Below are 10,492 nucleotides of genomic sequence, written 5' to 3' on the forward strand. Positions count from 1 at the left end.
TGCGCCACCACCGCCCGGCTTTCCTGGTTCTTTATATATCAAGCAGTTTGTTGAAGAAGGACGCTTAAAAGAAGTCCCACACTAGCTCAGAATTGAGAATAATAGAGGGGTATTTATTTAGGATGACTCACAAGTCACAAACCTCTGCTGGAATGGAGGACAGGGGGAGAACAGCAACTGAATCCCCTGGCCAGAAAAGAGGTGGAAAGTGCGCTTTATATCAGTATAAATAATTTAGTATAAGAGGTCACGCCCAAGTGGGTGGGTAACTAAAAGCTACTGGCAGAGGAATTCCTACAGCAGTTTGTTTGTTTGTTTGTTTGTTTGTTTGTTTGTTTTGAGATAGAGTTTCTCTGTCCTGGCTGTCCTGGAACTTGCTCTGTGGAAAAGGCTGGCCTTGGATTTAAAGGGAGTCACCTGTCTCTGCCTCCCGAGTGCTGGGATTATACACCCAGCTGTCAATCAGTTTTGAATTACACCTGTATACAATAACATTATTGTATGAGGTTGTGTGTTCAGTGTCTCAGAGTGGACATTTTTCCTAAAGTACGGACTGGACCTAGTTGGTCAGGCCAAGTGGTTTATTTTAAACTTTTTAAAAATTGCATTTATTTATTTATTTAGAGAGAGTGTGTGTGTGTGTGTGTGTGCACGCATGTATACATGTCCACATACATTTTATATGTGTGTTTGTCAGAAGATAACTTGTGTCAGTCAGTTCTCTCCTCCATAGACAGCTCTCTGGGATCAAATTTAGGTTGTCAGTGTTGGCAAAAGGTCTTTTTATTCCCTGAGCCATCTGGTCAGCCCTGAGTGAGACAGGCTCTCACTCTGTAATCCAGTCTGACCTCTCTCTCGGGATCCTTTTTGCTCATCCTCCTGAAATCTGGTATTACAGGCATGTCCACCACACCCAGCCAGGGAGCACTTCACTCCTCCATGCTGTGTTCAGGTCCATCTTCAGAGCCTCTGCAGTGACCCTGGCACCCATCCTGTGAATACTGTCCATGGCCCAGTCTGAGCCTAAGTGTAACCACCCTGTGAATACTGTCCATGGCCCAGTCTGAAGCCTAAGTGTAACCACCTTGTGAATACTGTCCATGGCCCAGTCTGAGCCTAAGTGTAACTCTTAGTTTGTTGTTGTTTTTTTGTTTTTGTTTTTGTTTTTGTTTTTGTTTTTGTTTTTGTTTTTCGAGACAGGGTTTCTCTGTGGCTTTGGAGCCTGTCCTGGCACTAGCTCTGTAGACCAGGCTGGTCTCGAACTCACAGAGATCCGCCTGCCTCTGCCTCCCGAGTGCTGGGATTAAAGGCGTGCGCCACCATCGCCCGGCTTAGTTTGTTGTTGTTACTGTGATAAAATACCCTGACAAAAGCTTCGTTTAAGGGGAAAAGGATTTATTTCAGTTCACACAGCAAGAGCTTGAAGTGGCTAGTCATAAATAAAAAGCAATTAATGCATGTGTGTTTATTAGCTTCCTTTTTCTGCCTATATAGTGCAGAATTCCCTGCTCAGGGAATAGCCACATCTATAATTAAGATGGATCTTCTAATATCAGTTAAGGTAATCAAGATAATACCCATCAGGCATGGGCAGAGGTTCATCTCGCAGGTGATTACAGATTCCATCAAGTTGAAAGTTAACTACTGCAGCAGTCTGCCCTGTAGGTCAGTACTGAAAGCCATCAGTTTTCCATGTAGGGTTAGGTCCATATGTGTTACATCTCAGGATGTTATATGCATTCTTGTGTAGCTATGTGTAGGCTTGTCTATACATCCTTCCCATCTATACCATGTCCCACCCACTCTAACTCTAGGGCCTCTTTTTTGTCCTCTGGCTAGAAACCCCTGCTGTGCTTGCTCTAACATTTCATGACTGGGTCCATCATGGGCCTGGCATAGAGCTTGGGATATGAGAGAGTACAATCTCCAGGCTCTAAGCCAGTCTTCGAGTGAGGAGGCATTGCTTCTAAATTTGGTGCTTTTGAAGTTACTACCACCATCACAGAGTTTGAGCTTGAGTTTGCACAGGGCAGGCCCAGCAAAGACAGAAACTAATAATAATAATTATTAGCAGTGCGTTTTCTCCTTTCTGTCTTGTGTGGATTTCACTACACTTTCCTAAGGTCGGGTGCTTCTTATCTACACTTGGCTCAGACCACTTTTGAGTTCAGCTAGGAGATAAAGAATAAAAAGTAGTAATTGGGAAGCCCGCCTTCAGGAAAATCACCCAGAGTCTACATTCCTTCCATATTCTGCTGCTTGCTGTGTCTGAGTTTCCAGGTCCACATGGATTGAGTGGAGGTGTGTGACCCATCTATTCGGGGGGAAAAGATTGGGTTTATTTATGGCATCTACCAATCCAGGGCCCAGGGGCTCCTGCATTGCCGCCATTTCTTGTCAGAGAGCATTAGGTGGCAACTCGGAGGAGAGTCTTCGGTGATACTGAATACTGTCAACTGCTATGTACTGTGGTAGCAAAAAAATTTTTTTTCAGTGCTAGAGATATAACCCAGGATCTTGCACATACTTGGCAGTGCTCTCTTATTAATCTACACCTCAACCCTCAACTGTTCTGTTATGCCAGTATGGAAACTGTAACCTGTGCCCTGCTTTGTTCAACTGTTCTGTTATGCCAGTATGGAAGCTATAACCTGTGCCCTGCTTTGTTCTAGGATTTGAGACCCTGGAGGAGCAACACTGCTGACCTCAGGCATCTTCTTCCACTAAGTATGGCGACCCCAGATGTGAGCGTCCACATGGAAGAGGTGGTGGTTGTGACAACTCCAGACACTGCAGTTGACGGTAGTGGTGTGGAGGAAGTGAAGACAGTGCTTGTAACAACAAATCTAGCCCCTCATGGGTAAGAACTAAGCCTTGGTCCTGCCAGGTGTAGGGGTGAGCGTCCAGATTTCTGTCCATGCAAGGTTCTGAGACTGGACGCAGCAAAGGTGAAGTACAGAGTGTGTCAAGATCAGCAGGGGCTCTATGGTGATTGCAGTTCACCATTGTAGTGTGGTTCTAGATCTTTGGATGATTGCTCTTTCGATAAAATGGAACAGTAGGAACTGAATATTTTCTTTTTTTTTTTTTTTTTTCGAGACAGGGTTTCTCCGTGGCTTTTGGTTCCTGTCCTGGAACTAGCTCTTCTAGACCAAGCTGGCCTCAAACTCCCAGAGATCCTCCTGCCTCTGCCTCCCGAGTGCTGGGATTAAAGGCGTGCGTCACCACCGCCTGGCAACTGAATATTTTCTTTATCACCTCTTGTTCTAGAGGTCAAAAGCGATAATTAGTTGGTCAAAAAGTCACATTTAACCAAGCCTTTTGCCTCTTATATACAGAATTTTATATACAGAATTGTGAGGAGGTAGCGGGATAACTCCTGCCCTGACAAGGGGTAGGGAAAGGGTAGCAGTCAGTGGCTGTGGGATTTCTTATTCTTTCTCCCCTGAGAGACTTGGTCTCTGGGCTTTTGGCTTGTCTTCGCTGAATCTTGTGTAGTATTGTCATACTGAACTTAACTTTTCCTGGAGCCTGGGTGAGCTTTTGGCTCACTTGTTGACAGTAAATTTTTAAGAGGAAGGTTGTAGACCTCTCCTTGCTGCCCTCTCTATTGAGCAGGCTGTTCTTCTCATAGGCATGTGTTGCTGTCAGCTGCAGAAAAGGGAGCTGAGCTGTTTCGGAGGTCGGACACTGCCTTCCTCCTCAGGGAAAACATGGAAGCTGGTGTGTCTAGCTGTGCAGGACTGACTTAGGGTGGTTGTGAGCTGAATTATGTGTGATCCTCCCCTGCTTTGTGAACATAGCAGAAGACCCTGTCTGTAAAGTAGGACCTTCCAATAGCATTTCCAATGAGGAGTCTCCTTCTGTTTCTCTCTCTCTCTCTCTCTCTCTCTCTCTCTCTCTCTCTCTCCCTCCCTCCCTCCCTCCCTCCCTCCCTTCCTTCCTTCCTTCCTTCCTCTGCCCATCCCTCTCTTTTCTTCTTTCTTTTTTTTTTTTGGTTTGCTTTGGTTTTTCGAGACATGGTTTCTCTTTGTAGCCCTGGCTGTTCTAGAACTCACAGAGATCTGCCTGCCTCTGCTTCCCAAGTTCTGGGATAAAAGGTGTGTGTTACCACCACCTGACGTTTTTTCTTTTTGAGACAGATTCTTTTTATAGCCCTGGCTGTCTTGTATAAATTCACTATGTAAACCAGGTTGGCCTCAAGCTCATAGAGATCTGCTTACCTCTGCCTCCCATATGCTGGAATTAAAGTGCTACTATATGCAGCCCACTGAGTCTCCTTTGATTTATATCATTGTCTTGATATATTGGTTGGATGTTTCCCTGGTATATATTTTAGGTATACTGTATTTTCTGACACCCCCCCCCATTGATCTTTTCATACCCTTATCCAAAAGCCATACCCACCTTTTCCCTTAGTGTTGTAGGAACCCGCTCAGACTTGAAATAACCACACAGAACCTGTATTAATTAAATCACTGCTTTGCCTATTAGCTCTAGCTTCTTATTGGCTAGCTCTTAAATATTAATTTAACCCATTTCTATTAATCGGTGTAGCGCCACCTGTAAGGTTCTGGCTCGTCTGTCCCCAGCCACTACATGGGGTCTCCTCACTCTGCTTTCTTTCTCCTAGCATTCAGTTTAGTTTTCCCCGCCTAGCTCTGTTCTACCCTACTATAGGCTCAAAGCAGTTTCTTTATTCATTAACCAGTAAAAGCAACACATATGCAGAAGGACTTCCCACATCACCTTAGATTTGGGGTACTCTGTGGTAAATAGTGTGGCAGAAGTGACACTGTATTAGAAAAGGTCATGTAGCTTCTGCTTTCTGCCCTAGGGTCACTGTTAGGAGTTCAACTGACATACTTCATATCTCTGGTATCACCTAGGATTTTGGGGGAAATGAGGGCTATCTTCCTGATAGTCTTTCCAGCTGAAGCCCAACATTGTGGTGGACCACTACTGTACAGTTTCAGTCCCATATCAAAGACCCTTCAATATTACTCCCCCCTTCTCTTTATTTTGACAGGATCTCATTCTATAATCTATTCTGGAATTCACTATGTATCCTAGGCTGACCTGGAATGAAAGAGGATCCTCTTGCCTCACCTCCTGAATAATGGAAAGCAGACACCACCATGCATAGTTGGGTATTACTGTCTGTCTTCTTGGATATTTTCACGTAGTTGTGAGCTTAGAGGTGTCCCTTGTGGGTGTCATGCCATCTTGTAAGAGAGATCAACTTCTGGGGCTATCCTAGATATGAGGGTGTTGACCAACATAGTTCTTTAGCATCTGGGTATACATATTTGCTACTTTTGTCTTCATTAGAAAGGCAATTTCTGGAGGTCAGCTTTGCTGTATCAACACTGAGCTGCTTTCCTAGGATGCAAAGAGTTTGCATATACCAAGGATGTAACAATTGTTTAATAGTAGTGAGAAGTAGCAAGAGTATAATTGGTCAGTTTACCCTGTTTACTGCTATGTTAGTTGCTGAGGAGTAAGAAACTACCACAGGCTGGATGTGGCTCATGCCTATAATCCTATCGCTTAGGAGCCTAAGGTGGAAGGATCCTGAGTCCAGGCCAGTGTAGGCTATGTAGTAGTGGGAAAGAAGTGGACAAGGGAGGAAGGGAAGCCAGGTGGTGGTGGCATGCGCCTTCAATCCCAGCACTTGGGAGGCAGAGGCAGGTGGATTTTAGTGAGTTCGAGGCCAGCCTGGTCTTCAAAGCGAGTTCCAGAATATCCAGGGCTGTTACACAGAGAAACCCTGTCTTGAAAAACCAAAAAGAAATCATTTCAAAATTCAGGAACTTAATATATAAATATTTATTATTTCTTCTAATTCTTTCATTTGGCTCTGGCTTTATGGTTTAGGCTTTAGTTTGTTGTTTTACTATTTATTCTTTGCCCTTTGAGGGGCCTGCCGTCCAGCTCCCAAATAAATACACATGGAGTCCTATTCTTATTTATGAACGCTCGGCCTTAGCTTGACTTGTTTCTAGCCAACTTTTCTTAAGTTATACCATCTACCTTTGCCTCTGGACTTTCTCCTCTTCTTACTTCTGTACATCTTACTCCAGATTGCCAAGATACAGGTTTCTTTCTTCTGCCACGAGGCCCAGTACTTGCAGTATCTTCTTTTGTTCAAGCCTCTGCTGATGGTTCTGTACTGTTTAGGGAGAAATTGCAGTTCCCACCCTGATATCATTCCTGACTTAGCTACAGAAATTATATGACAGACTATCACAGACCTCAATGGAGTGGATAGCCAGTGCCTTTTACTTTCTTGGTGTGTTGGGTTTGCTTTGTCTGGGTGGCCTCACTCTATACCCATCGAGATACCTGCCTGAGTGCATCCTCGTAGTGGAAGGTTCTATAGCAGGGTTGGGAGCTGTAGCGTCTTCTCCATCCCATTCGTAAGCTGATCAAAGTTTGCCCGAGTTAAGTGGGAGAATAATAAATGACTCCCTTTGATGGGAAAAACCATGAAGAATCAGAAGGACTCTTCTATCTATGACCTTAGTACCAGGGTGCTAGCATGTTGCCCCCAATGGTCAGTCCTGTTGTAGAAAGGAGGCTGTGATTCCTCCTTTGGAAGAACCCACATAGCCCCCAGGAGATCTGTCCTGAAGATTGGGGAGCTTTTTTTTTCTGACCTTGAACTCACAGAGAGAACTTTCCATTTTTGCATTTTTGGTGGGAAGCTGTATCCATTATCCTACTAGTTGGAAAATGAGATTTAACTCTTTTTTTTTTTTTTTGGTTTTTCGAGACAGGGTTTCTCTGTGACTTTGAAGCCTGTCCTGAAACTAGCTCTGTAGACCAGGCTGGTCTCGAACTCACAGAGATCCGCCTGCCTCTGCCTCCCGAGTGCTGGGATTAAAGGTGTGCACCACCATCACCCAGCTTAACTCTTTTTTTAATTAATTTATTTTTATTTTATGTGCATTGGTGTTTTGCCATGGGTGTCGGGTCCTCTGTAATTAGAATTACAGACAGTTGTGAGCTGCCATGTTGGTGCTGAGAATTGAATCTAGGTCTCCTAGGAGAACAGTCAGTACTCTTAACCACTGAGCCATCTTTCCAGTCCCAAGACTTAACTCTTAACATGTGCAAAAAAAAAAAAAACAACAACCAAAAAACAAACAAACAAACAAGAAAACAAAAAGGAAAAGAAAGTAGATAGAGGCTAGTTAGTTTCCTTGTGGGAACTGATTTCCTTCCTGATTTGGGAAGTATTCTTTACTTAGAAAGCCTGACAGAATTATTCCTGCTCACCACCATGCTGTGGCAGTCTGCCTACCACAGAGAAGAAAGTGGTTCTCAATAGAAGGCCAGGAGTTCACATGTTTGGGAAAGTATATTTTTTATGTGATATATGAATAGAAATGCCAATTTATTCACCTCTTTGCTGAGAGTTAGAGAGATAAGTTTACAGGCTGTGCTGCAGAGGGTCTATACTACACTCATGGAGGTACTTCTACCCTCAATCTTCACTCTGGTTTCCTCGGCCATTTCCAGCTAATGCTGACCCTTGGTTTGCTAATGTCCTTGTGTGAGTTTTCTACTGACTCCCAAGTTGGTAGCTATAGTCTCTCCTAAATGGCACAGCGAGGGGTTTCGGGATCTCTTTCCCCCACTCCTGACTTCCTTTCTTGTAAGAGTTTGTTTTGGACAGGGTGTACATCTGGTGCTGTCATTGTCCTCTGCTTTGTCCAGAGTTCTGGCTGAGGATGATAGCTTCCTTTCCAAGTTCCTGCAGACTTTCTGGAGTCTGGGTGTTCCCATTTAATATTACTGTTTATATCAAAATCATTCCTTCTTGTTGTTATTATTGTTGTTGTTGTTTTTGAGACAGTCTCTTTAAATCTGTGACTCTCAACCTGTGGGTTGTGACTCCTTTGGGGCTTGATTGGCCTTTTCACAGGGGTTGCATTATCAGCCTGTTTATCAGATATTTACATTATTATTCATAAAAGTTGCAAAATTACAGTAATTAAATAGCACTGAAAACAATTTTATGCTTGGGGGTCACTGCAGCATGAGGAACTATATTAAAGGATCTCAGTATCAGGAAGGTTGAGAACCACTGCTTTAAGAAGTCCTGGCTGGACTATTTATGTACATCAGACCGGCCTCTGCCTCCTGAGTGCTGAGACAAATGGTGTGCACCACAATGCCTGATTTGGAGCCATTCTTAATGTCTCAAAAGGCAGATTGCAAGCCAGATGGTGATAGTGCATGTTTTTAATCCAAGCACTCGGGAGGCAGAGGCAGATGGATCTCTGTGATTTTGAGGCCAGCCTGATTTACAGAGTGAGTTCCAGAACAGCCAAGGCTACACAGAGAAACTCTGTTTTCAAAAACCAAAACCAAAATAATTAATTAATTAATTAAAAATAAAACTAGTTCCCAGTTTGTGTTTCTGTTTAACTCCCATTTCTGACCTGGTTCAAGGCAAAATAACTCTTGGTGATTGGGAAGCAGTGAAACAGCAGCATCAGGTATTCCACAGGGGAGGTGCGGCTAAGCCCTCAGGACACTGATTTATGAGCTTCTGAGATGCTTGGGTGGAGCTCCTGGTACATAAATCCAGTGAGGGAATGGTCAGGCTGGAGGCTGTCTGGGGCTGTGTGTACTCACAGTGGGCGAATGTGTCAGGTAGGACCCAGCTGTGGGTTCCAGGCTCCCTCTTCTCTGCAGTGAGTAGCCCATGCTTTAACCCTGAATAGCCTCCTCTTCCTGTCCTCCTCCTCTCCTCTGAGACAAGGAGTATTGTCCTTTCTAGGGATATATAGCAGGTCTGAGAGTTCTCAAGCCACACTTGTTATCCACACTGCATTCACTGCTGTAGACATCCTTTCCAGGGCCTGGCTTTCTGATGCTGCCACGTGTTGGTGCCCTGCCCTTAGGTCTTCTCCGTTGTTCTCAGGGATCATCCGTGCCTCACACTACCTTTGTTTTCCTTACCTCCTAGAGACCTTCTTAATTAATTTTTGTTTGTATGGGTGTCTAGCCTGCCTGTATGTATGTGCCTTTTGAGTGCGTTGCCAGGAGATGGTGTTGAATCCCATGGAACTGGAGCTACAGACAGCTGTGAACCGCCATGTGGGGGCTTGGGATTGAGCCCAGATCCACTGGAAGAGCAGCAGTTCTTAACCTCTGGGTCACTGAGGGATCCCTAGTCTGGGCCAAGCCCTGACCTCTGATGAACTGCAGGCTTGCCTAGAAAATTGCCTATTGCTTTTGTAGTAATTGTGGACATTTTGTAGACTAGAAGACTATCTAGCCACAGGAGAAAGAAACCTACAACTGTGCAAGCGGCTGTGGATGACAGAGACCTGTTGGTAAAGCTGTTTCAGAGCCTGATAGTTGGCTTCATTGTTCCTAGGCCATGGGGAGGTAGAAGGGTGTGGTGAATGGAGATGAAGGGCACAGGTGCTCATCCCAGGACAGCTAGGAGACAGAAAATGGAAGGAAGAGCCAGGGACAAGGTATGTCCTTCCAAAGCACACTCCCAGGGATCTACTTCCTTTAGACTGCATCTTTTCTTTCTATCACCTCTCAATAATATCATCATATTATCATCCATCAAGTGATTAATTTATTGATAAAGTCAGGGCCTTTATGATCCAGTCACTTCCCCAAAAGCTCTAGCTCTGAATACTGCTCTATCGGGAACTAAGCTTTCAACACAAACCTTTTGGGCAAGCTACGTTATGTCTAAACCGTGAAGTGTGCCCTCTTGGGGTTCTCTAGCTATGCCGGAATGCTGCTGTTTCCCACAAATATCCTGGTGGTAGATACTTCCATCTTTGGCCCATCTAGATGAAAGTGGTTTCTCACTCATCTTTTTTTTCTCCCAGTGCTGGAGATTGAACCCAGGTCCTTGATAACACTAGGTAAGCACTCTGCTACTGAGCATGTCAGTTCTCACCAATCCTCATTCGCGTTTCTTAGGGATTGGGAGCCGTCTCCTCACAGGTTTCTCATGGCTCTGGACTTGTACCTTGGACTGTCCTCCAACTATTCATGTGTTCTCTCTTTTATAAAGTCGCTCATGCTGTTTTTTGCCCCATGCTAAAAAGGTCTTTTTGTTGTTTTGTTTTTAATTTATTATGTGTGCCGTGGTGTTTGTGTGTGGAACTCAGAGAGAAACTCTGAGTAGTTGGTCTTCTGCTTTGACCTGGGTTCTTGGGATTGATCTCGGGCATCAAGCTTGCATAGCAAGTGCCTTTACTGGTAATTTTATTTATTTATTTTGGGACAGAATATGGTGACATGGGCTGGAGAGATGGCTCAGAGGTTAAGAGCACTGACTGCTCTTCCAGAGGTCCTGAGTTCAATTCCCAGCAACCACATGGTGGCTTACAGCCATCTATAATGAGACCTGGTGCCCCCTTCTGGTTTGCAGGCACACGTGGAAGGAATGCTATACACATAATAAATAAATATTAAAAAAAAGTTTATATTTAATATTTAAAAAGGG

The 10,492-nt window shown here is 44.3% G+C and overlaps 1 protein-coding gene across 1 annotated transcript in view; it reads left to right on the top strand.

Annotated features, from left to right (window-relative positions):
* The first annotated feature begins 2,676 nt into the window (after positions 1–2,676).
* Gmeb2 (glucocorticoid modulatory element binding protein 2) overlaps positions 2,677–10,492 on the top strand; it is a 29,105-nt gene continuing 21,289 nt past the window's right edge. Inside the window, exon 1 of the mRNA XM_005362702.2 lies at positions 2,677–2,860. Coding sequence (XP_005362759.1) covers positions 2,730–2,860 — 131 coding nt within the window. The 5' untranslated portion in view covers positions 2,677–2,729. The remainder of the gene's footprint in view (positions 2,861–10,492) is intronic.

Source organism: Microtus ochrogaster, linkage group LG8 (genome assembly GCF_000317375.1).
Source record: "Microtus ochrogaster isolate Prairie Vole_2 linkage group LG8, MicOch1.0, whole genome shotgun sequence".
Classification (NCBI taxonomy): domain Eukaryota; kingdom Metazoa; phylum Chordata; class Mammalia; order Rodentia; family Cricetidae; genus Microtus; species Microtus ochrogaster.